The sequence below is a fragment of the Globicephala melas genome, chromosome 6, assembly GCF_963455315.2.
Source record: "Globicephala melas chromosome 6, mGloMel1.2, whole genome shotgun sequence".
Taxonomy (NCBI): domain Eukaryota; kingdom Metazoa; phylum Chordata; class Mammalia; order Artiodactyla; family Delphinidae; genus Globicephala; species Globicephala melas.
This window is the reverse complement of record NC_083319.1, coordinates 69,962,502-69,990,451: the sequence shown is the minus strand read 5'-3', so window position 1 is coordinate 69,990,451 and position 27,950 is coordinate 69,962,502. Positions and strand designations below refer to the sequence as shown.

The 27,950-nt window shown below is 38.0% G+C and overlaps 1 protein-coding gene across 3 annotated transcripts in view; it reads right to left on the bottom strand.

Moving 5' to 3' along the window:
* FOCAD (focadhesin) overlaps positions 1-27,950 on the bottom strand; it is a 313,294-nt gene that overhangs the window by 39,944 nt on the left and 245,400 nt on the right. For all 3 annotated transcript variants that reach the window (XR_009564338.1, XM_030840606.2, XM_060300979.2), the window contains exons 27-35: positions 27,248-27,486; positions 23,906-23,995; positions 17,761-17,908; positions 15,762-15,881; positions 14,103-14,225; positions 7,598-7,675; positions 6,841-6,912; positions 5,432-5,534; positions 3,480-3,560 (exon numbers count right to left, since the gene is read on the bottom strand). Coding sequence is in view for 2 of the 3 variants with exons in the window: in XM_030840606.2 (XP_030696466.1) it covers positions 3,480-3,560; positions 5,432-5,534; positions 6,841-6,912; positions 7,598-7,675; positions 14,103-14,225; positions 15,762-15,881; positions 17,761-17,908; positions 23,906-23,995; positions 27,248-27,486 (1,054 nt within the window). In the remaining variant the exon portion in view is untranslated. The remainder of the gene's footprint in view (positions 1-3,479; positions 3,561-5,431; positions 5,535-6,840; positions 6,913-7,597; positions 7,676-14,102; positions 14,226-15,761; positions 15,882-17,760; positions 17,909-23,905; positions 23,996-27,247; positions 27,487-27,950) is intronic.

Below are 27,950 nucleotides of genomic sequence, written 5' to 3'. Positions count from 1 at the left end.
TCAGGGGATGAGTGGTGATTATGTCCATTTACATGGAAACTTGTTAAATTTTTTAAAAAGACAATAATATACATTTTATGATTCAATATAATATAACACACACACATCTAGAGGACATACACTGGAATACCTACTGAGGCTATCTCTAGGTGGTGAGATTAAGAGGATTCTTTCTTTTTCTTCATACCATTTTTGGTATGAAGAAATGTATTCATTTCTAATAACTTTTTAAAAAGAATTGTATAGGTAAACTATTACCAAACTAAAATACTTAAAAATAACATACTTTTGGTAACCAACTCCATAATTTCATCAGAAAAATAGAAATAGCTTTCTCATATCATTTATTCTATATTCTGCTCTCTTGGCTAGACTCATCAACAATTATATCTCATGCTAGTAATCCAAAAATGATCAACTGAGAATCTACCTATTGATAGTATATGTACAAGCCCAACACTTATACACTCAAATCGCTGACCAATGAATCCATATCGAGAAGGAAATGCCATTCATACTGACTTTCTTACAAGGATTTAAATATACTTTCTGTGAATTAATACTTCTTATTGTAAACTTTAAAGCCTAATAGAAAAATTAAAGCTTAGAAAGTCACATTCCCCAGCAAGAGAATGATAAGAAAAATAATCCTAAATGATTAGGTAGAAATACCTAAATGTTATCACCAAAAATAAATGATTATTTTTATTAAGTACTTTTAATACATTTTAAGTGTTTTGTTTAAAAAGTAGGTAAAATCTTGATGAAATCTGAATATGCCATGAGATTGAGAAAAAACAAAGATCAGAAATCAGGAAAAAGAATAAATGTACAGAAAAGAAGCAAAAATAAGAGTCAAAATTTAGAGGCCCTTAAGATAAAAAATAATTCCATGATAGGCGGAATTAGATTATAAGCAAATTTTAAGCATAGCACAGCCAAGAAATGTCCATAGAATAGATTATGATGATGACAAGGGTTAAGGAATATTATATCTGCTAGAAGGTAGGGCTATTAGGGAAGAAGAGAAAATGTTATAGGGTATAGCAAAAAAAACAGTTATATTCAAAACTATTAACTGCAGTCTTAAAATTGGAAGGAATTTTATCTGTTTGGCATGGTTTTAAAATGTAGGCCTGTATGAAGGAATAGATGCTATGAACATATGCTATGTTCTGTTGTATGAGTACTAAAGTGAGTATCTAGAATGAGAAAAGCCCTAAACATTTGAAGCAGATTAATATATTCACTATCTCAAATCTGATTGGCTAAAACTGAGATCATGACATCCAATCTCAACCTGGCATATGTGTGAATCAGGGATAACTCATCACATTTTTCTTCCTCTTGTGAGTTACTAAATGGCATACAGAGGCAACGAAGCCATGCTATCCCTAAAGTTTTCTCTCTTCTGCCTATGCCAAGCATGATTTTTATCCTCTCAAGCCATTTCTTCCTCTAAAGAGCTCACCAAAGTTGTCATCCTTCCTATCAGCAGCGCCACTGGGCTCTGATGAGTGACACCCAAACATTTAAACTCAAAAGCTGCTTCAGAAGGGAGTTATTAAAATTCAAATGAGCTGGGCATATTGAAGAAGAAAACACTTGTTTGCATGCACACCTCCACATTTGGCCATCCCATTTAGACCCATAGAGCAGGGTCTGGTTTTGTTTTTGTAAATGGGCTTCCGAGGCGGAGGTCAGCCTCCCACGGCCTCCACTCCTCTGGGGTCATCATTAGTAATGGGTAAGGCTGAATGGATTTTCCTCTGAATCTAGTCAGTAAACCTGACAAGAAGGCAGCCCTCTCCCACAACCTGAGAATGCCAAAAATGTGACTAGTAATATGGCATTTTAAAAATATTTCATTTATATGTCTTAAAATAGCTTTAATAGTAAGATTTTACATAATGTTTCTGATGTCAATTTCACCTGATTTTTCAGTTTTAGAACAGAATACTTCCTGTTGTACCACGACTGCATAATCATAAAAATATTACATTTAACAAAATTTTCCACAAGATTCACAGAAAATTCATTTCTGTTAAGAAATATGAATCTAGGGAGCCAAATGACATTTTAGTCACTAGAAAAGAAAAAGAGTATGTCTTTCATTTGGTCTTAAGAGTTTTATATTTCATGGAAATATCTCACGCTATCATCATTTAAAAATTTTATAAGATATCAGTGAGCAAACTAACAAAAAATAGAGCAAAAATATATGTTCCTAGAATTATTCTAGCCATGGAAATTTTAGATGTTCCTTTAGTAAGAATTCAATTTCCTCCTAACGGAGACATCTCTGTACTTTAAAAACACTTAATTTATGGCAATATAAACAATTAACTCCACATTATATATATATGACATGTTCATATATAAACATATCTTGTAAAACCATGACATAACCTTATACCAATTTTTACTGAGGATATGTAAAAGCAAATTATGCTAAGTCACGACCTGCGGATAATATGCACAATTTCTAGAACTGCAGAAACTAAGGGAATTCATGTCCAACCTATGAAAGTAGTTTACAATCTGGAAGCTCCAGGGATTTCTGTACCCAGTGGAAACTTAGACAACGGACATGACTTTTAATGTCCCTTCCAATGGTGAGATTTTATCCTTCCATGACCTTCATTAATCAATGACTTCAGATGTCCCCAGATGTCTTCATTTTAATTGGTTTAAAAACTATTTTTCCCCTAAAACTGGGATGGTCTTGTTGTAATACAGGCACTGATTTTGCCCAGACTGACACAGCCAACCCAACGAAGAATGACACTAGCACACATCAGTGAAAGAATATTACATAAAACTGGTTCCTGAGCCATGACATGCTCATTTCAGATCCATTTTTTCCTCATAGCATGAAATGGTAGGTGTGTATCATTAAAGAGCATTTATTTGATAGTTTATGTGGCATTATTTTGACTCCAGTTATAAACAAAAGGCACTCAATCTCTGTCTTTAGGTTGTGTGTGGCAGCAAAAAAGAATCACAAAGGGACAACTGGTGCAGAGAAAAACAACAGAAACTAAAATTAAGAACTAGAGCCAGTGATTCCAACAACACAAAGTGATCACACAAGGTTCAGGGAGAAGACTTACCTCCAAGTCTGGTCCTGGAATACAAACAGCACCCATGTGTGTTTTCTCTTTTTAGGTCACACTCACTTGAAATTGACAAGAAAAGTAATGTGCGCTTATACTTTCGAAATGGCCAAAAGGAAGATTAAGATATTCACATGTCCCCCAAGATCACGTATGGTAGTTCCAACAGTACACACAGTGTGTATGTTTATGTACCACTTAGTGTAGTTGGTCTCCTAGTCATCTCTACTGCAAAGATGATCTGGCAGGAGAAATTATTCACCCCTTCAGATTTGTATTGTTTAATTCTACAGAAGCAAGCTGAGGGCACACAAACTTGACATGTAGACAGTATGACAGAGTTCAAGAAATGTGCTCACTTGCCTTTTTTTCCTCCTGTAATGAAGAAGCCAATGGATGCTCTAATAAAACTGCTTTCAGGCAAATAGCTATAGTCCGTAGGAACTGTGGAGACAGAAAATGATCAAATTAACCACTGAACCTGGCGGGACTAATGAAGGAAAGATAATGATCTCATGCTGCCATATCAACCTAGAGACAAAGCAGAAGTGTTTATGCCATTAATCTCAGAACAATACTCTGTGGTTGCAACTAATTCTATTAGGTTAAGTGACTGGCCTTGGAGTCATCACTTAGGCTATGCAAGCAAATCTAAAACGGTGGTAAATCTAGAGGAGGCTGAAAAACCACAGAGGACAAAAATTGTACTCAAGTGGTTTAAAAAAACCCTTTTCCACTTTGGCACATCAATGAGCTGCAATCCAGTGACTTCCTCTGTGTCAGCAAGGAGTCTACTGGGCTTCTAGGATGAGACCACCATTCTCTGGGCTATATCAGGGCACCCTGAGTCAGATATATGAACTATGGAAATACATCAATCAGCATTAATATCAGCTAGTCTCTTACTTCATAAGGCAGGGACCTCTATGTGACCAACACGTGCAAATAACCAGATGTGCCTGCTGACCTGGAACAATGAAGGAGTGACATTTATGCTTGTTGAGTCCTGGGAGTTTCCCAGATTCTTTTCCTCCCAGTTCCACATAATTGTTTCATGAAATGTTTTTTACTGGGATAGATGGCTCAACTTTTCCAGACACACAATCATGTTGCTCCAAAGAACCTGGGTGTAAGATGATTCACTACGACCTGTCTTCAGTATATGTGGGCCAGACCGTGTACTCCACAGTATAACAATTAAAAGCCTATGTGAAAAAGCAAAAGCCTGACATACACATGCTATTTTACCAGGACCTTGTGAGAGCACTGCACTTCAAAACTAGCAATACCAAGGGTTTCTAATATGACTACTTTTTTTTTCCTTTTCCAGTTTTAATATGACAGCTTCTAGTTGTCTAAAGTTCATTATGTTGGGAATGCTGTGAAACCATGTCCTATTTCTATAGCTGAGGAGTGATTGAAAATGAGGGAGACAGTAATTATAGTAGCCCATGGTAATGCTGTCTGTAGACTACCTGTCAGGGGATATGTGAAACTAGGTTTTAATGAGGAATCTTTGGTACCTAAACCTCCCTGGCATGAGTCCAAGAGAGCCAGTGGTCAAAATTCTATAAAGAGCAAGGAGTAGCTATAGGTCCCAGTGCATTACAGTGATGCCTTCCCCGGGAGATCTCCAAGTACACACATAAGTTAAGCATGTGGGAACTGCAAATATTTTTATTGCTTTTATTAAAAAGCTGGAAATAGAAAAAGCCTTGTTACATTAAGACCTAGGATTTTAATTCCAAGGCCAAGGAGATATACATCTTTAAAAGTACTTACCCAATTATTTTCTCAAAACCAGGAGCCAGAAGAATTCCAGCCATATATGAAGAGTTTTTTAATGAAATATGAATATTATACAAATTATGATTACATCTAGTAAAATAAAAAGAACTCTGTTCCAAGCTTCAAGGGTCTGATTCCTAGTTTCTGAATTTCTCATTAAGCTTGTACCTAAGTCATGCAAACTTTCTGAGCCTCGGGTTCTCCATTTGTAAAATATGGGGTTAGACTCAATGTCTAAACCGATCTCCAAGGAAGGCAGAGAGAAAGAGTGAAAAGAGCATGGGCTTTGGCGGCCGACAGATCTTAGTTCAAACTGCATGTTTACCATTTACTGCTATGTGACCCTGGGCAAGTCAGGAGACCTCTCCACAGTCCATTTTCCTCTGATGTAAAAGAGGGACAGTAATATCCACCACCGATATTACTGTGCTTGGGTAGCTGTGAAAATTAACTCTCTTAACAAAGCACATTGCCCCATGTCAGCAATCCCTCCTTCCAGCTCCAGTGTTCTATGACTCCAGTCTTACCCGAGGTTCTACTTTGATTTGAGGACAGAGTAGACAGATGAAGATGTCCTAGAAGCCAGATTGCATTTGACTGAAGACCAATCACCCCAGACACACTGATGACCTATAAATGAAATGTAACAGTTCAATGATGGGGCAAGATCCAAATTCTATTCAATACAAGGCCACTCACAGGAGGTCACTAATCTTTTATGAGGTGGTGGCTTGGCTGGTAATGAGATATACAAGATGTACTATCAACTGTCTAGTATACTAAACGTGGGACATAGAGGTGATCAACAAGTGTTGCTGAATGAATGAATGAATGAATGAATCTATCAGTCATGATGGAACGTACCAGTGGTTGTCTCAGTTTTCACTGAGTCAGACTGGTCTAAAGGAATTTTCAAAAAATGAGAAAAGAAAATCCAAAAAGTAAAAGGAGGCGATAGTTGCTTAAAACTAAAGTACCTTTAAAAGTAGAAGGAGATACTATTTTGTTCTCTTCTTTGACTAATGCTCTATTACTGTTTTATCATTCATAATAAGATTTTTAAAATAATAGTTTTCATTTATAGATTTTTCCCCAAGTTACAGCAACTTATGTTTCAGTAGAATTTTTTTTGGAGAATATTAATATTCATACATGCAAAAGAGTTTCTTCTGTTCAGAAATTTGTTTGCTTTTAAAACCATGAATTCCTAAAACTTCTTTATGTGGTGAGTATTATAACCAGCTATATTTGCAAGAATGAAAACAAGTATGCTAAGTGAAAAGCCTAGGATACAAAGTTCTACATATGATAAGAATACAACTATGCAGAGAAAATAAGAATGCTTAAAAAGAAATATGACCAAATATTAGTAGCAGCTGCTTCAGGTTGGGAGGAACATCACTGATATTTTTTCAGCTTCTTTCATTCTGTAATTTTAAGTTTATTCAATGAACATCATGATTTTTTAAAAATAAAAATCTGAAAATATAAAATCATTTCTCAGCAGATGGACATGTTTATTCTTTAGACAAGGAGAATGCTGACCATAATTTACCTAAATACTTTTACCAGTGACATCTGAACTAGTGCCTCTTGACCATTCTGCTTAGATATATGCCCTGCCCTTTGACTATCTTCCACTTTTCCTTGTCTGGAGGGCCTGACATTCTTTGCAAGGTCAGGTTTTAATTTTTAAGAGAAACCAGTGCCAACTTAACTCAAAAATGCCAGCTTTCTTTTTTTCCAGAGGTGGTGTGTGTTGATCAGCAAATTATGCAGGGCCGTAAGCCATGCTCCAATGACCCTTGAACTCACCATGAATAACCAGAGATTTTCCCATTGTCTAAGTAAAACAGTTTATATCATGAAAAAGAAAAAAGACCACAAAGGGGAATATCTGTTTTCCCACTCAACGGTCTGAAATTCCCCTTCTCACCTGAGTTAAAGTTCTAATGACTTCATTAAGTCTGCCTTGAAAATGAGAGGACTGGATGGCTTCTGACTTCAGCTGAAAGAAAAAGGAGAAATACCCATCCCGCATCCCCCCAGAAGTAAATAATGATATTCCCAGTGTATGAGTTACCATCATCTAAGCTGTGAAATAATTTATCATTATATCCTTATATTTCAAAAACAAAAGCTGTGAGCTCCTTGAAGGCAGTGCCCATGCTTTATGAAATCACTGATTTCCTAGCACCAGTTCAGTGTGGCTTGTAGCAGTCACGTAATAAACCTTTACTGTATGAACAAAGGAACACCTTAGAATTACTTGTAAATTTACATATACATATGCTCACTACACAAAACATTTTAAAGTGAAAGCATAATTACATAGATATAAACTTAAACATCACAGATGCAAAATGGAGTTTCTTATGAATGGCTTTTTAAATTTCTTAGGATCCAATCACTTTTCTCATTCAGAGAATTTTGCAGAAAGTAGATAAGTTGACTAGGTTTAATTCCTACAAACCAAATAAAATAAGGAACATATCTCTATAGAAAGAATTCCTGACCAAGAGCAATTTTCCATATATAAAGGCATTAGAAAGCCCAGTGTAAACAATACCATGATCATATATTGTTCTTTCCTTAGCATACTGAGATATTGGGTATTCTTTTCTTGCTGTGACTATGTACACATTTAGGTTTCTTCTCCCACCCGACCCCAACCCCCCCTTTTTTTTTTTTACCTGCATTACATCCCCTTCAGAGCCTACCAAGGCCACCATGCCATGAAGAGCTGCCAAACACAGCATTGTGGAGGTGCCCTGAAAACAAACATCAGAATATGTCAAGAGGGAAACAGTCCTTGGGTTGGAAGTGGATAAAAATTATATCAGGGCTTCCCTGGTGGCGCAGTGGTTGGGAGTCCACCTGCCGATGCAGGGGACGCGGGTTCGTGCCCTGGTCCGGGAGGATCCCACATGCCGCAGAGCGGCTGGGGCCGTGAGCCATGGCCGCTGGGCCGGCATGTCCGGAGCCTGTGCTCCGCAACGAGAGAGGCCACGACAGTGAGAGGCCCACATAACGCAAAAAAAAAAAAAAAAAAATTATATCAAAGAAAAACAACTGGCCAAAATGGTACTAAATTTGTAGGGTCAACACAACCTGTGTCACTGAACTGAGAACGGCCCCAGACTTGAATAAAGTAACAGGTTAAAGTTGTTAGATTCTAGGTGGTTTCTTGTCGTTTTTTTATTTTTCAAAACTACAGTGTTGTTTTAAAATTAACACACTGACAAAACAGCCAGTTAAAAAACAAAACTATAATGGTTAACAGGATGTATCATTTATAAGGCATTAAAAATACATGTGTCTTGGGGGAGATTGGTTTAAGATGGCGGAGTAGAAGGAAGTGCGCTCACTCCCTCTTGTGAGAACACCAAAATAATAACTAACTGCTGAACAATCATTGACAGGAAGATATTGGAACTCACCAAAAAAAGATACCCCACACCCAAAGACAAAGGAGAAGCTGCAATGAGATGGTAGGAGGGGTGCAATCACAATAAAATCAGATCCTGTAACTGCTGGGTGGGTGACTCACAAACTGGAGAACAATTATAACACAGCAGTCCACCCACTGGAGTGAAGTTTCTGAGCCCCACGTCAGGCTTCCGAACCTGGTCTGGCAACGGGAGGAGGAATTCCCAGAGAATCAGACTTTGAAGGCTAGTGGGATTTCATTGCAGGACTTCGACAGGACTGGGGGAAACAGAGACTCCACTCTTGGAGGGCACACACAAAGTAGTGTGCGCATCAGGACCCAGGGGAAGGAGCAGTGACCCCATAGGAGACTGAACTAGACCTAACAGCTAGTGTTGGAGAGTCTCCTGCAGAGGCGGGGGGTGGCTGTGGCTCACAATGGGGACAAGGACACTGGCAGCAGAAGTTTTGGGAAGTACTCCTTGGCGTGAGCCCTTTCAGAGTCCACCATTAGCCCCACCAAAGAGCCTGTAGCCTCCAGCGCTGGGTAACCTCAGGCCAAACAACCAACAGGGAGGGAACTCAGCCCCACCCAACAGCAGACAATCGGATTAAAGTTTTACTGAGCTCTGCCACCAGAGCAACACCCAGTTCTACCCACCACCAGTCCCTCCCATCAGGAAGCTTGCACAAGCCTCTTAGAAAGCCTCATCCACCAGAGGGCAGACAGTAGAAGCAAGAAGAACTACAATCCTGCAACCTGTGGAACGAAAACCACATTCACAGAATGATAGACAAAATAAAAAGGCAGAGGACTATGTACCAGATGAAGGAACAAGATAAAACCCCAGAAAAACAACTAAATGAAGGGGAGAACGGTAACCTTCCAGAAAAAGAATTCAGAATAATGATAGTGAAGATGATCCAGGACCTCAGAAAAAGAATGGAGGTAAAAATCGAGAACATGCAAGAAATGTTTAACAAAGACCTAGGAGAATTAAAGAACAAACACCTAGAAGAATTAAAGAACAAGCCAACAGAGATGAACAATACAATAACTGAAATTAAAACTACACTAGAAGGAATCAATAGCAAAATAACTGAGGCAGAAGAACGGATAAGTGACCTGGAAGACAGATTGCTAGAATTCACTGCTGCAGAACAGAAGAAAGAAGAAAGAATGAAAAAATGAAGAAAACCTAAGAGACGTCTGGGCCAACATTAAATGCACCAACATTCGCATTACAGGGGTCCCAGAAGGAGAAGAGAGAGAGAAAGAACCCGAGAAAATATCTGAAGAGATTATAGTCAAAAACTTCCCTAACATGGGAAAGGAAATAGACACCCAAGTCCAGAAAGCACAGAGAATCCCAGGCAGGATAAACCCAAGGAGAAACATGCTGAGACACATAGTAATCAAATGGACAAAAATTAAAGAAAAAGAAAAATTATTAAAAGTGACAAGGGAAAAATGACAAATAACATACAAGGGAACCCCCATGAGGTAAACAGCTGATTTCTCAGCAGAAACTCTACAAGCCAGAAGGGAGTGGCATGATATATTTAAAGTGATAAAAGGGAAGAAACTACAACCAAGATTAATATACCCAGCAAGGATCTCATTCAGATTCGACAGAGAAATCAAAAGCCTTACAGACAAACAAAAGCTAAGAGAATTCAGCACCACCAAACCAGCTCTACAACAAATGCTAAAGGAACTTCTCTAACTTCTCTAAGCAGTGTTTCTTGGGAAACACAAGAGAAAAAAGGACCTACAAGGACAGACCCTAAACAATTAAGAAAACGGTAAATACATATCGACAATTACCTTAAATGTGAATGGATTAAATGCTCCAACCAAAATACACAGACTTGCTGAATGGACACAAAAGCACAACCCGTATATATACTGTCTACAAGAGACCCACTTCAGACCTAGGGACACATACAGACTGAAAGTGAGGGGATGGAAAAAGATATTCCATGCAAATGGAAATCAAAAGAGAGCTGGGGTGGCAATACTTATATCAGATAAAATAGACTAAAATAAAGACTGTTGCAAGAGACAAGGAAGGACACTACATACTGATCAAGGGATCGATCCAAGAAAAAGATATAACAATTATAAATATATATGCACCCAACATAGGACCACCTCAAAAGATAAGGCAAATGCTAACAGCCATAAAAGGAGAAATTGACAGTAACAGAATAATAGAGGGGGACTTTAACACCTCACTTACACCAATGGACAGATCACCCAGACAGAAAATTAATAAGGAAACACAAGCTTTAAATGTCACAATAGACCAGATAGATTTAAGCGATATTTATAGGACATTCCATCTACATGGAATGGAATGTAATCTGTACATTCCAGATTACACTTTCTTCTCAAGTGCACACAGAACATTCTCCAGGGGAGATCACATCTTGGGTCACAAATCAAGCCTCAGTAAATTTAAGAAAATAGAAATCATATCAAGCATCTTTTCCAACCAAAACGCTGAGATTAGAAACAAATTACAGGGAAAAAAACATAAAACACACAAACACATGGAGGCTAAACAATACATTACAAAATAACCAAGAGATCATTGGAGAAATCAAAGAGGAAATCAAAAATACCTAGAGACAAATAACAACGAAAACACGACAATCCAAAACCTATGGGATGCAGCAAAAGCAGTTCTAAGAGGGAAGTTTATAGCTATACAATCCTACCTCAAGAGACAAGAAACATCTCAAACAAACAGTCTAAACTTACACTTAAAGGAACTAGAGAAAGAGGAACAAACAAAACCCAAAGTTAGCAGAGGAAAGAAATCATGAAGATTAGATCAGAAATAACTGAAAAACAAATGAAGGAAACAATAGCAAAGATCAATAAAACTAAAAGTCGGTTATTTGAGAAGATAAAAAAAATTGATAAACCTTTAGCCAGACCCATCAAGAAAAAGATGGAGAGGACTCAAATCAATAAAATCAGAAATGAAAAAGGAGAAGTTACAATGGACACTGCAGAAATACCAAGCACCATAAGAGACTACTACAAGCAACTCTATGCCAATAAAATGGACAACCTGGAAGAAATGGACAAATTCTAAGAAAGGTATAACCTTCCAAGACTGAACCAGGAAGAAATAGAAAATATGAACAGACCAATCACAAGGAATGAAATTGAAACTGTGATTAAAAATCTTCCAACAAACAAAAGTCCAGGACCAGATGACTTCACAGGTGAATTCTATCAAACATTTAGAGAAGAGCTAACACCCATCCTTCTCAAACGCTTCCAAAAAATTGCAGAGGAAGGAACACTACTAAACTCATTCTACGAGGCCACCATTACCCTGTTACCAAAACCAGGCAAAGATACTACAAAAAAAGAAAATTACAGACCAATATCACTGATGAATATAGATGCAAAAATCCTCAACAAAGTATTAGCAAACAGAATCCAGCAGCACATGAAAAGGATCATACATCATGATCAAGTGGGATTTATCCCAAGGATGAAAGGATTCTTCAATATAGGCAAATCAATGTGATACACCATATTAACAAATGGAAGAATAAAAACCATATATTTTTATGTTTTTCAAGTCCTAGCCACGGCAATCAGGGAAGAAAAAGAAATAAAAGGAATACAAATTGGAAAAGAAGAAGTAAAACTGTCACTCTTTTCAGATGTCACAATACTATACACAGATAATCCTAAAGATGCCACCAAAAAACTAGAGCTAATCAATGAATTTGGTAAAGTTGCAGGATACAAAATTAATACACAGAAATCTCTTGCATTCCTATACACTAACAATGAAAGATCAGAAAGAGAAATTAAGGAAACAATCCCATTCACCACTGCAACAAAAGGAATAAAATACCTAGGAATAAACCTACCTAAGGAGGTAAAAGACCTGTACTCAGAAAACTATAAGACACTGATGAAAGAAATCAAAGATGACACAAACAGATGGAGAGCTATACCATGTTCTTGGATTGGAAGAATCAATATTGCGAAAATGACTATATTACCCAAAGCAATCTACAGATTCAGTGCAATCCCTATCAAATTACCAACGGCATTTTTTACAGAACTAACTAGAACAAAAAATCTTAAAATTTGTATGGAGACACAGAAGACCCCGAATAGCCAAAGCAATCTTGAGGGGAAAAAACGGAGCTGGAGGAATCAGACTCCGTGTCTTCAGACTATACTACAAAGCTACAATAATCAAGACAATATGGCACTGGCACAAAAACAGAAATATAGATCAATGGAACAGGATAGAAAGACCAGATATAAACTCACACACCTATGGTCAACTAATCTATGACAAAGGAGGCAAGGATATACAACGGAGAAAAGACAGTCTCTTCAGTAAGTGGTGCTGGCAAAACTGGACAGGTACATGTAAAAGAATGAAATTAGAACATTCCCTAACACCATACATAGAAATAAACTCAAAATGGATTAAGGACCTACATGTAAGACCGGACACTATAAACCTCTCAGAGGAAAACATAGGAAGAACACTCTTTGACATAAATCACAGCAAGATCTTTTTTGACCCACCTCCTAGAGTAACGGAAATAAAAACAAAAATAAGCAAATGGGACCTAATGAAACTTAAAAGCTTTTGTCCAGCAAAGGAATCTATAAATAAGACGAAAAGACAACCCTCAGAATGGGAGAAAATATTTGCAAACGAATCAACATACAAAATATTACTCTCCTAAATATATAAACAGCTCATGCTGCTCAATATTAAAAAAACAAACAACCCAATCAAAAAATGGGCAGAAGACCTAAATGGACATTTCTCCAAAGAAGATATACAGATTGCCAAGAAGCACATGGAAAGCTGCTCAACATCTCTCATTATTAGAGAAATGCAAATCAAAACTACAATGAGGTATCACCTCACACCAGTTAGAATGGGCATCATCAGAAAATCTATAAACAACAAATGCTGGAAACGGTGTGGAGAAAAGGGAACCCTCTTGCACTGTTGGTGGGAATGTAAATTGATACGGCCACTATGGAGAACAATATGGAGGTTCCTTAAAAAACTAAAAGAATTACCATATGACCCAGCAATTCCACTGCCGGGCATATACCCAGGGAAAACCATAATTCAAAAAGACACATGCACCCCAATGTTCACTGCAGCACTATTTACAATAGCCAGGTCATGGAAGCAACCTAAATGCCCATCGACAGACGAATAGATAAAGAAGATGTAGTACAGATATACAATGGAATATTACTGAACCATGAAATGGAACAAAATTGGGTTATTTGTAGTGACGTGGATGGACCTAGAGACTGTCAAACAGAGTGAAATAAGTCAGAAAGAGAAAAACAAATATTGTATATTAATGCATATATGCAGAATATAGAAAAATGGTACAGATGAACTAGTTTGCAGGGCAGAAATAGAGACACACATGTAGAGGACAAATGTATGGACACCAAGGGGGGAAGCAGGTGGTAGTGGTGGAGGTGGGATGAATTGGGAGATTGTGATGGACATGTATACACTAATATGTATAAAATAGATAACTAATAAGAACCTGCTGTATAAAAAAATAATAATAAAATTAAATTAAAAAGGAAAAAAATGTACATGTGTCTCTTTCATTTGAAATTGCCTATTCTTTTATGGTTAAGCTATATATCTTGGCAGCACCTATAAATGGTCCAATAAAGTAGCTCTTTTTCCTTTATAAAACTATAAAATAACATGCAGGAGGTCCTTCTACCTCTGTTAGGACAATTCTGATCCAGGCAGGGAGCAGTTTGTTGCCCAAGTCTTCAGCTTTTCCATGTCCACACACAGACAAACCATGAACTATGTTTCCTAACGCCAGGGCAAAACCTGAAGTCTGTTAAAAATAAATTAAAAGAAGAGGTAAGAAAAAAAGAAGAATGGCACAGATCAGGAATGTTCATATACAGCAAAACAAGCACATTTAAGGGCTCCCTTTCCTATAGACACATTCTGTTTCCATCTGAAAATCAGAGATTTGCAGATTTTTTAAATCTATACCAGTCTGCAACAGAAACTGCAGTCTAATTGTATGGAATTTGGCTTCAGTAAGTCGTTTATTTTAGGAAAAGAATACTGCACTACTGATTGACTTGGGTCAAACAATCCAAATTCTAAGAAGGAGGTTAGGGTGAAAACACCAAGGTAAATCACCCAAGCCCAGTCAACCCCCAAACAAGAGGAGAAAATATTCTATAATGAGCACAGCATATGCAAACTTCTATATTTTGGTGTTTGCAAAATCTATTCTTTTTTTTCTAATTTTACATTAATTTAATTTAATTTTTTATTGAAGTATAGTTGATTCTCAATGCAAAATCTATTCTGACTGTAAGTGAGCAGGCATACAACCATAAAATAATAACAATACAAAACAGCACAGGCTTAAAACCTGGACTGAATCCTGCAGTAACCCACTATGGCCAATATTAAGACTTTGGAGAAATCTAAAAAACAAAGAACTGAGCAAACAAAATACACACAGGGAAATTCTAGAGCCTGTGTGATCAGAGGGAACATTTTTGTTTCAATTTTTAAAAATTATGGTAAAATACACATAACATAAAATTTACCATCTTAACCATTTTTAAGTGTACAGTTCAGTGGTATGAAGTACATTCATAATGCTGTGCAACCATCACTCCCATCCATCTTTAGAACTCTTTTCATCTTGCAAAACTGAAATTCTGTACCCATTAAACAATAATTCCCCATTCCCCCTCCCTCAGCCCCTGGCAACCACCATTCCACTTTCTGTCTCTATGCTTTTGACTGCTCTAAATACCTCATATAAACAGAATCATACAGTGTTTGTCTTTTTGTGATGGGCCTATTTCACTTAGCATAACGTCCTAGAGGTTATCCATGTCATAGTGTATGTCAGAATTTTCTTCCTTTTGAAGGTTGACTAATATTTCAGAGGGAATATTTTAAGCGTATTTCATTTAAATTGCAGGAATCTAAATTTTCTTATATATTTAGTCATGAGCAGAGTTTCTCTGCCTTGAACTTGCTGAGGCTTTACTCTATCAGATTACTCTATGTATTCCTATCGTTACGAATTTTTGTTTCTAGCCTTACATAACTCTTATATTCCCTAGCCACGTGTTTTAAAATTTTATAAATACAGAGCAATAGCTGGAGAGCCAGTAAAGACTTTTGTACTCAGACCAAAAAAGAAAAAATGTCTATAGGGGATAAAGAGAGAAAAAGATGTCTGTGGATACTGGCTATAGCTGTGGACAAGACAAGAGTTAGAAGTTCCTCAGGTCCGGGCACAAACCATACCACATTATAGTCTAATTCAGAGTAAATTAGAATTAAGACTTAGCAGCAGCCTGAGACCCACTGAGAAATAACCAGAAATTCCAACCTGCTGGTTGTTCTCCACCAACAGTCGAAGCTTATTCATAATATCTTCAGCCTCTACAGCCTCAATAATTCCGGCACTGAATGCAGATGTACATACACAGCTGAGGGTATAGGCAAGGACCTGAGAAGAAAAGACAAGAGAAACACGTGTTTTCATGAGGGGAAATAAAAGAACACGGTTTAGTTGACACGAATATTTTGTCAAACTTATCCCTGGCATAAGGTTTGGATTCGAGTATACCCACTATAGACGGGGCATTGTTTTGCTGCCTAACTTATATTTCATAACAATATTATGAGATGGGGGTCATTATGGCTACTTTCTGGATAAAATCTTCGAGGCTCAATTACACATAGCTAGCAAGTGACAGAGGCGAGATTCAAACCTGGGTCTTTAGACGCTAAATCAAAAAGTTCCCTCAACAGTAGAAGTAGATTTTCATCACCAGTGGATACTACTAATGGCCATGTGCTCTGATCCAAGGCCAAACTGGAGAGGAAATTCAAAAGCAGTGAAACGCTGCTACATGAAGATTCCCTAGTAGAAGTAGTGGAGCATGACGGACGAGAAAGGTGGGTTTTAGAGTCGGATAAATTGTGTAAAATAGGGATAATACTACTCACTTCAGAGCACGAGTGTGATTTTAATAAGCAAATGAATAAATAAATAGATGAATAAATGAACAAATTATAAATTTTTTTTAAATGTTGGGAGTAGAAACAATACTTGAGTGTATATCCCAAATTGACCACTGACTGGCTAAGTAACTTTAAGCAAGTCACTCCAACTATCTGAGCTTCCATTTTGTCGAAATCAAGGTTATTCATCCCTCCCTGCTACCTTGCATTTTCATGATGAATCCCTTCCTCACAAAGATGCTGTTAAGACAAAGTAGAAATGTTCAACTCCTCACACTGATTGATAACAGCATGAAAAAAAGAGGCAGTTTCTAAGGTAGAAATTGGATAATAAAAATCAGAGGGGAGGAACAACCGAAATTGCTTGCTCGAGGCCTTCTAAATCAAACCATCAAGGCAGACAGATGCATCAATTATAAAAACCTTGCTTTCATTTATTAATCAAATTGCTCCGTGGTTGTAACATTTTCTCCTTCGGCTTAAAAAAAAAAAGTACTTTCCAACTGTGCTCTGCACTGCTTTAAAAATGGAAATGTGGTGCATGTCTTAGAACAAAACTGCAACCCTCTGTGCCCCAAAGAAATTCACTGATTCAACAAGTCCTATTGCTGAAAGCAGAGGAGCTGAGCAGGGAAACACAGCAGCCATTATGTGCTCATCAATAGCTCGTGGGCAGGCCGGGGGAAAATAGGATCTGCTCTAATGAGACGGAGAATCTAGTGAGGCCAAGAGGTCGGCCCAGGCTCCTCCCAGAGAGAAGAGCCCTGCAGCGGCGCGGCTTCACCTGGGCTCACAGACACACAGGCCTCAGATGTCCTGCTCGACCCAGTCAACACACAGACCAGAGCCCAGGATCCCAATTCTGCATATTTTTACACCATCACAGAAAAATCTTTTCATTAAGTGTGGTGAAGGGAATTTCCTCAATAATTTTTCATGCTTAACTGACATTAAAAAAAATCAAATGCCTTTTCGATCCTCAGTTTCTTAAGCTTATTCCTGGCCATTTCTTAAAGTTATACTTGGATGGAGGCTAATTCTAAAAAATCTCCATTTAACCTTCCTCCAGAAATTGCAGCTCTTCTTAGAAACTGCCTTCTAGTGATACTGAGTCAGGTTTTTGTATTCACTAAAGGCTCTTATATGCCACATGTAAGTCTAACTTGATTTAAATAGCTGCACTATTTGAAAACCTTATGATCTAATGTAGGTTGTTTGCCACTCAGATTTTCTCCTTAGCCCAGCTGAAATTGAGGAAGGATTTAATTTCAGAGTTACCAAAACAGGAGAAGTAGAAAATAAGCAGCAAGAGGAAAACAAAAGCCAGCAGAGGGAAGGAAACTGGAACGTTGGTCTCCTACCTCCTGAAAGGTTCTGCTCTGGCCCCCGCTGTCATCTAGGTACACGGAGAGCTTCCGAAGCGAGGCTGCCACGTGAACTCGCGACTCTGTTCGGCTGCTGTGGCTCATGAGGGACAGGACAAGTCCAACTCCCAGTACACAGCCCGTGCTTGGATGCCAAAAAAAGATGAGGAGTGAAAATAGTAAGAAATCCATGCCATTGCTCTTCACTTATCATGGGAGTTACCAGTGCTCTACAACCCGAGGTAAGATGGCTGGATTCTAATTCTGCTGCCTGGTGTACAGGTGTATTCCATGACCAACGCCCCCCCCCCCAATCAAAATGTGTCCGTGGCCCATGCCAGTGCTATGTACCCAATGGAGAAAACAAATAAATACATGAAATAGTTTGACAAACTCTGTAAGAGAAGGAGGCGTAAAAATTAGTCAAACCAGTTCTATCTCTGCACTTAGAGAAATGCCATGGTCCTCTCTCCACTGACTGCCCCCCCCAATCATGCTGAGTGCACTATGATTAACTGCATAAAGACAGAAAAGCCTAAATTTCAGGATATGAGCTGAGGCCATCTGATTAATAACGGGGGGAGGAGGGGCAGATAAATGCAAGGCATAATTACGAGGTACTGCTAAGTGCTTCATGTTTCCTAGTCAACTTCAACAAGTGGAATTTCTGTCTCAAAGAAACTGTGTATTTGTCTGTGCACAATGACATTAATCCTCTTCTCCCCTCTGATCCCTCCGAGTACCACTGGGTCAGAAGAGAAAATGGACAAATGACAGGCTTGTCAAAAGTTACCCCATGTGACAATTCAATTGGAATCTTGGGCTTTGTGCCCCAGTTCTCCTGAAAGAATACATATCCATTTAAAGAAAAGAATTGTTCTCCCAGAAAACTTCTAGTTCGTGTGATAAGATAAATGTGGCTTGGGGGTAATTTTTTACTCTTTTCAGAAAGTTTTTATCATCATTGTTGTTTTTCAAGTTGAGGAAATGCTGACTTTTTCAGAAATCATCCTCACTCTGGTTTGGCTTGCCTCTCTTCCTGATATCTACTGCTTAAGAAGACATTCCAGGGCATTTCTCCAATAACATATTTCAATGCCCGTATGTTATGTCATTTTGCTCTTATATAGCATCTATCGCTTTGGCTGGCGTCAAGACCTTCACATAGTTTCCTGAACATGTTAGTTACTTCCCCTGACACCTCTGTGCCAGCGGAGCTTCCACATCCGATAAGAGATGCCCAAGAGGATGGAAAGGCTACAGGATTTGCTCAAGGTCATGCAGAGAGTTTCCAGCAGAGCATGGACAGAAGACTGGGTTTTTTCATTTCCAACCTTCTGTTCCAACTGCCAAACCCAGGCCCCTCCCGGCACCCTGTGTGATGCCATGATGGAATGATTATGAGAAGGCAACATGTCTCAGGTGTGTTTTCCTAGGTTCTATTGCACAACGATCTGGCATTAGAAAATCCTTTGTCAGGAAGCTACTGCAGCACTAATCCAAGTCAGGCAGAACTGCTGTTCCTGCTTACAGGAACTTAACAACCAGGTCAACTAGCATAATGCATATTTCAATGAGTTAAATCAGCATCTAACATCTGAACACTGTGTGCTTTTGAGACAAATCACATTTCTGAAAGAGGAAAGGCTGCTGCTGATTAGAATGGATTTAAAGTCTTTGTTTTCATTTAGACTCTACAGGAAAGGTTTTTTTTGGCCATCTTTCTATATTGATGCATATGAAAACTTGAAATCAGACCAAAGATATAGTTAGACAAATATCATTTAATACTTTAAAATTTAACTTTTGCTCCCTCTTTAATTATGTAACTGCTATTTATGCTTAGGATTTCAAATGTTACTTCCTCAGGGATACCTGCCCTGGCCCAGCAGGGAACCTCCTTAATATTTTCCCATAGTACCTTGTACTAATTTACTTCAGACAATTTTAATGATACACTCTGATGAAGATTATCTGGGAGCTGATTTGATTACTGACCACATCCTTCACTAGCTTGCAAGCTCCATGAGGGTAGGTACCTTTTCTGTTTTTTCCTCACTACAGTATTTGTGGCACCTAGTAACACTGCTTGACAGGGAGAGGCATTCAACCAACATTTACTGAACGCTGAAGAACTGACCAAATTCTCTTTAGTTTCAAGAGAATCTAAAGTGGAGAGAAAAATCTATAGGGGGGAACCCCTCCCCAAAAAAACCCAAGGCTTGATTTTCATGTTCAGTTGGAGGCAAAATTTATGAGTGGTAAAATTCACTGAATATATCATCCAAGATTCAATCAAGAAAACTCGATTTCTATTTTTTGCCTGACTAATTTAAGAAAGAGGTGTCAGGTTTATGAGGCAAAAAGATTCTTCTCAAAGCTCACTTAACTACTGGGGTTCATCTTCTTCAAATAATAGACAGGTCTTGCTTTTCTGGCTATCTGGGCACACAAAAATCTCTATCCCCTGGACTGAAGCTCCTCTTTCACCATCTCAAGGCACATGGGCACAAAGGTCTAGAAAAAGACATCCCGGTTTCTAGTTTACATTTACCTAAAAAATATCACAGCAGAATTATTCTTGGGCAAGGTTAACAGTCACTAACGATTCTATTCATTTGGTTATTAGCTGACTGTTATGATATACGAATATATAGTCTAACTAAGTACATATGGGTGCCAACAAAAATACGTTAGATTGTGTGCATCTATTGACCATCTGAACTGTTTCCTTCTACTTTGTCTCATTTGTTCCAGCATGTACCAAGAAGGTAGTCCTCAAGCTTCATTCCTGATGTTCCCTGCTGACTTCCAAATCTTCTACATTTTAATGTGTGTATCTTTTGTCCTAAGTCTTAAAGATTCTTCTAGGTGCTTAGTTCAGCATTTCTACACATTTCCCTCATTCTAGCTTCACTGTTCTACCAGCCCTAAACCAAGAATAACTTGGGCAGAGATAGCTTTCACATCTTTCTGTCCACTGAAAACAAAAAGGACTTAAGTGTTGGTGTCCTGAACAGATGAAATAAATTGTGTTAGATATAAAATTGAGGTTTGGGAATTGCTAACGTAAATCTCCTAGAAGAATACTAACAAATGATAAAGAGGATGATATGCCCCATTATGTCATTACTTATTTGAATCTCTTATCCAAGTGTATTAAAATATCACTGGCAAAGGAAATTCTGAGTCTTAAAAGCTATGCTCATAATTCCGATATGTGTGTTGCTATATCAACTGGGACATGATATATTTTTCTAAAATTAACAGGAGATGAATCTTCAATTCCCTAGTTTATTGTAGGCTATTCTGCAGATTAAGTACTAGGCCATCTAATAATTAGTTCTAATAACAGCTAACATTTGTATAGTGCTTTGCCCTTTACAAAGTGCTATACAAATGTTATCATATTTGTAAAAGCTCAACAGTAATTAACCAATGCTCAGGTCATTGATGGATAACATGACTAGTTATGGCTGTGAAGACTGGAATGGTGTAATACGTACCACTAGATGGCAGCAAAATGTAAGTGATAGGACCCCAAACACCACACCAGGTGCTCGGTTCTCTCAGCAGGGACACATCCATTAAACCAAGGAAGCGTGGTAAATTTGCTCTGGGTGAATTCTATCACTCGAGATAGCACGCTCCCAGATCTATTAACTACCTTTGGGTAACGCCTCCGATATTTCAGGTGAGAGAGGACTGCCCTGGACTCCTGCAAGCTCATTGGATGGGGGAATACTTTATGCTATGAACCAGGTCTGGGCCTAGTTAGAATCTCTCTTCTGCTTTCAATGATAGACAACATCCACATGTCAGAAAAAATAATCAACACCACACTGTCAAGTGTCAAACTGCTTTCTTTCTACTGAAATGTGTTCTCCATGCTGTGCTAAGCAAGAGAAAGCAAGCTGGTTTTGAAGTCAGACTACCTAGGTTTCTCTCCTGGCTCTGCCACTTAGTGTGTGACCTTGAACCAGTCTCCTATTTTAGACTCACGTTCTTCATCTGTAAACTGAAGTGATGGTGACTCCTGCTTTAGTATCAATATTTAGGTTGTAATCAGGGCTTAATTACATGAGAAGCGGATGTGAAAAGGCCTAGCAAAATACGGCGCTGCTCAGTAAGTATTAGTGGAACCCAAAACCAACGAGAGACCTACCTAAGTGTGGACACCCACAAAGCATTAGCAATGACAAAATACTAAACTTCATTAACTAGGAAAAACACAGTTTGGAGAGAATAGAGGGAGGGTTTCTTGAAGGACCTGGGCTTTTAATTGGCACTGAAAGGCAAGCAAGATTTTACTAAATGGACAGGAAATTTCTGATGACCCTATTCTACTTGAATCTGCAGGCTCAATACCCTATGGAGGCCCACCTTTCCTTCTCCCAAACACATGTTTATTAAGAAGGTAAGAATCAAGAAAGAAGGTAAGAATGAAGAAACAAGAACCTTGTTAATATAAAAAGTTAATTTTAAAGTTACATATGCTTAGACATATGAAGGTTGTAAATGCATAAATGCCCATACTTTGGATAATTCAGTTATCCGCGTGGCCCTCCCTTCACTCAAACAACCTTCCTGCAAACTCATGGAGCTGGTACGTGAGAGTCACTCCTGATTGTTCCAGCTGGCTGAAAGTGTGCAGCATGTTAATCACTATTTTCTCCCCAGCTTTATAATACCCTGAGCTACAGATATGTTGGACACCTTTGTGGGAAGGCAGGAGAAAGAAGGAAGATGGGGAGAGGGGACAGGAAAGGACAGAAACTTACCTTACTCCTTGGCTGTAAAAGGCAGCACCACCAACACATGAATTAGGCTCAAAAAACTCAACTCTTCACCGGCCCCCTGAACAGTTAAATGACCCTATCCCTTCCATTAATCATTTTCTAAATTTAAGAGACTTGAATCATGCCACCGAACTCTCTTTGCCCATACTCAAAACCACACTCTTAACACGTCATTTCATCTCTGACGTGTTCAACTTTAAAGTGTGATAAAGTGAGTGTGTTTCAAGCATTCTTATCCAACCTTAGCCTGCATGTGAAAGATCTCATAACTACCACCTACGAAGTGAAGATCTGACTTTATTTACACATGATGAAATACATGATACTTGCAGTACTTCTACCATTTATGCTTTTGTTAGTCTGAACTTAACAGGCTACATCCATGAACGTAACTTTAGATCATAAGTTCCTAAAGGCCAGAAATTTAAACACTGATTTTTTTTGTAAACACTGATTTAACTCATATTTGAACAGTGCCCATAATAGCATGAAGTAAATGAGTTAATAAATTGGAGGTTAGTGCTTATACTCTGTTGAGTTTCCTAGTAACTTCAACCCCAGAAGATCCAAACCTCAAGTTCCAAAACATAGGGAAATCCAAAAAGGTACAATCCAGGTTCTCAATGGTGTCAATATTTCAGAAGGCCTAATAAAACAATATGTTTTCCCACCACACAAGCCACATGGATGAGTTAAAACATTCAATGTCTCACTAAATGAGTATGTTTAACACCATTTTGTTTTGTATTTTCTGATTATTCCTTTTTGTTTTTGTTGTTTTTCATGACTGGAATGAGAAAATAAATTAACTCAAGATATTTAGTTTAACAGACAAAATATTTTAAAAGCATGAAGTTTGCGGGGAGAAGGGATCTACTAATATTGAGGAGGTTGGGAACCTCTGGTGTAACCTCTGCTTGTTTCTATTTTGATTCCTCTGACATTGGATTTCATAGGGAAATCCAAATCATGAGTCAAAGACTCTCTTAGTCAAATCAAATTGAAAGAATATTTTCAACAGATTTTAAAAAGGTTGTCATACATACAAGTCCCCAGATAGATGCCTCATATGGTAAAGTACAAGACAGAATCTAAGGTATGGGTAACTTAATGACAGCCACAAAATGACATTTGTTGCTTTGTATGGAAACAAACCGCCTATTTCTGAAACATGGGTTTCAGAACAAGTAAGCTTTAATTACAGATTTTTTTTATTACTACTGAAATCTCTACACAAAGGAATTCAAGACCGGGTCCTACAAATATTTCACCATAGAATGTAAAATTTATGGCAAAGAAAGAACCAATCTCTGAGTATCAGAGAAGGAACGGAATCAACATACTTGTATTCAAGACTAGTGTCAAAGCAGCAATTTTCCAGGGCATCCAAAGACTTCATCAGAAGAAGGTTCATCTGTTGGCCAGATATATCACTGGGTAAAGACCAAGAGGGAAAAATGAATTATTTAAAATCATTCAACTGTCCAAAATATTTACTATGTAATATTTTGCTCTCAATATTTTATTGAAAATGCATTTCTTTAAAAAATATATAAAAGTAGCAAATAACAATATTGATGATTCACACATATTTTGTAGACAGAGAAACTGAGTCAGAGAATTTATTCAATAATTGGGTTTCTGTACATTATAATCACTTGCAAACCAATAAACCCTAAAACTGCTACTTTTGCATTTTCTCAGTTCATTCAAATTTTAAAATCACTGAAAAATAAGAACAAAGCTCAGAATTCCAAAAAATTATTTCTAGGAATGCTAAGGTGATTTTCTTCAGAATATTTACTAATCCATTAAGCTGATATCAATAATCATTCCAAATCTTTCTTGCAAAGGCTATAACTTCTGATTTCATGTCTCAAATATGGAAGTTTTCAGTTCTATTCTTTTTTTTTTTTTAAAGGGGGGTAAAACCCAGCCCTATATTTTTCTGCCTTTATACAGTAATTGATGTGGTTTTTGTAATTGTCTTGGTGAGAACTATGACTTTTAGAGTAAAATAAAACTTAAAAGGTAGGTCTACATCTGTTTTTTCAGGCAGAGTTGTGGGCTTCATCACCGACACTTTATTATCAAGGGGTCCCTACATGTCAGCTCTCCTGCTGTTGCCTCAGACCATGCTGAGTGGAATGCAGCCCCAGGAATGCCAGCCAAACAGAGCGCACTTTAAATAATATCTTCTCCAACCAAGACTATAGTGGTTTTGCCTGAGGTGAAGGAGTACATTTTGCAATGAGAAAACATGCACACAGGTACACACAATTTTAACAGCTTTAACTAAATAAGTCCTATTATAGTTGTTCTCTGGAGTAAAATGTACTTAAATATCCTAAACAAATGCTAAAGAGATCCTACTAGTATCCTCTGGGAGTTATGACAGAAGCAAGCTTTGGAATAATATACTTTTCTGAATAAATTCTAGACTGGAATTTAAATTCAGGAGATTTTTCATAAGCCTCAGCAAAAGATAAGAAAATAAAAAGAAAGATGGATTGAATGTCAAAATTCTTTGCTACAAAGTGATTTTTCATTCTTGATACCAGGATATTTTCCTGATCCTATTCTCCTAAGGGGCCACTTTGGGCTACTTATTTGATGTCATTGATTATTCAGAGTTAGTAGCCCTCAAAACACTTACTTTAATCTTAGAAAAATAGAAATTTTCTCCAAAAATGTCATTATCTGGTGAGACTGTCATTATCTAGTAAAATATTTATTAGTACTAAAAGGCAAATATTTCAGATTCCTCTGCTCTATGAAATTAGGAAGGTGGGAACCATGAATAATTATATTAATGGCTGCAGTACTAACACACCAGGCAGAAGGAGAATGCTATCAAATACAGGATCATTATGGCAAAGTTAAAATCTGCAGTTATTCTGTGGGCAGGCCGCCTCAGGAAGAGCTTCCTGGTGTCCTTCCCCAGGGTTTCCTGCAGGTGCAAAGTCAAGTAGGGTAGATAGGGGTGGAAGGCAATCTAGGAACCAGAAAGGATGCTTTAGGGGAATCACCATAGGTTTCTCCAGGTAGCATAATTAAATTAACCACAAATGTAAGCTTGTCAAGCCCTAAAACCAGCGGCATCTCCTCCTAAACTAAGGAAGAAGGGAGCCAGAGCCAGGATAGGATGAAATGAGTTGCCTGGAATTAAACTGCCATGGCTCATTTTTAGTTGTAAAACAAGTAGCTTGAAAAGATACTGAAGAAAGAACATGAACACAGATGGTGAAGAGACCGCCATTTGTAGCATAGAAGCAAAGGGGAAAAAAAAAATCACTTTCACGTTTTAAGTCTATAAAAATACTTTGTGTTCTGTCCCACACACAAGACATGTAACAGTCAATTCACATGCAAAGGGCAGCTTTTTGTTCACGTCCAGAACCAGGCCTGTGTATACTAATACTGGTGAATAGAACAAAATGAATATTCTGGAAATGTTTCATTTATGATCACAAAGACTAAGCCAATCTTCCCAAATCATCCAACAGATGTTTCCAAGGGCTGAAAATGATCATCTGAAATACAGTATTTCCCTAGATCAATAGCAGTTCTCATAAAGGTTTCACATATGGATGTTTGCACAAAACTATGTAAATTACAAATGTAAACTTAACCACTGGTTTCAAACAGAAATCTAAATATAGCATAATATCACCCAATTTACCCACATCAACACCATTTCTTGCTTTTGGACAGACAATTTCTGCCAACTAGGGAAGCTTAAGGACAGCTAACATCAGAACAGAATGCCTCTCCCCACAATCCCTACTATTTCCAATGCAGGAAAATGGGCTGAAATTCCAAATCAGTGACATCTAAATATTCATGATCCCCAAATACTCGTGTTGTACCACAGTACAATCAATCTGGATATATAAAATTCTAAGATCGGTAATAAAATAAAGAATAAATATAACGAGCAACAAAACTAAAGTAGATCCGTGCACCAGGAAACTTTCCCACTTAGTGGAATTTTCCACCTGGGTCTTTGATATTCTATTAGCTCCATTCAAGAGTAAAGCTAGCAGTCTAAAAATGAGCAATCAAACTGAATAAAGCACACAGTATAATATGCAGAGATTAAGACTCTTTAAGGATTACGAAAATGTAGCCAGGGCGCAGGATAAAAGCAATATTTAAAACTGGGTACATGCAGTTCTCAGGTGATTCAGTGATTCCCGCACCCTCAGGCACAGGGGTACCCCGATCTTTTCCTCCCATTTTATAGTGATTTCAACAAAGAAAAAGTAATTACTTTCACCCTTATAAACCAGAGGGAAAAAAAGAAGCTTTTTAAAATTTATAGCACCATATGATTAGACTTTCCTCATGTCTATTACACATGGCTTTCATCTAAGCATGAAATGATTTTCAAGTAATCAATCACTTTAAAAAGAGGAACCCTTAAAACACATTAATGTCTATGTGATGGTATTTTAGAGAGAGAAATTCATTCATAAAGGAGAATAAAGGATCAAGCTGCACATCTCAAAAAGTGGAGCACCACAAATTGCTCAGATATAATGTGTGTGTGTGTGTGGGGGGGGGGGGGAGAGAGAGAGAGAGAGAGAGAGAGCGCGAGCGTCGGGGGATGGGGGGAGAGAGAGGGACAAATCCTCCACCTAAGTCACAAAGAGGAAAAACAGGAATATTTTAATAAACTGTACCTGAGTTTCTCCTCACACAAGCGAGAGAGAAACATCCCCAAAGCAAGGCCCATGTGGATTTGCACGGCTTGAGACTCATCAGCACTTGGTTTCCCAGGTAACCTGGCAGTCAGCATGTTCAGGATTTCCTCAACCTTCTCTTTGCAAGAGATAATGAAAACTGGCACAAGGAGAGACAAAGCCGTGGCGGCCGCAGAACGTGCAATGGCACTAGCTGTGTTTTCACCAGAATAGGATTTCTAGGACATGCCAAAGAAAGAAAACAGGGGGTTGGCCTTTTGTTTAAAACATGAAGGACGCACACCTATCACAAAAGCGCTATACAACAGTGCAAGCTTCTCCTAAATCCACCCTTGCCACCCAAAAAAAAAAATTTTTTTAATAAATCTATTTCTGTGTTTACCTACGGGTTACCTTCTTACTCTTAGTAAAACAATTCGCTACTAAGCAATCGGCTGACTAATAATACCCTTTTAAATTTGAAAAACCAAGTTACAAGTGTCTCCTTTTAAAGGGTGTGAATTCCCTCACTATAAAGCCTGAAACAATATCAGTGTTTTCAAAGCCTACATGTGTATATAATGAGAAACCCCAAGTGAAGCTATCCAAGCTTGCAGAAACCAGCAAGCCACATCATAAATGTCCAGAAAGCCAGGAGTTTTCTCGGAGAGAAAAGAAAAGGGGTTAGGGTGAGGGCAGCTCA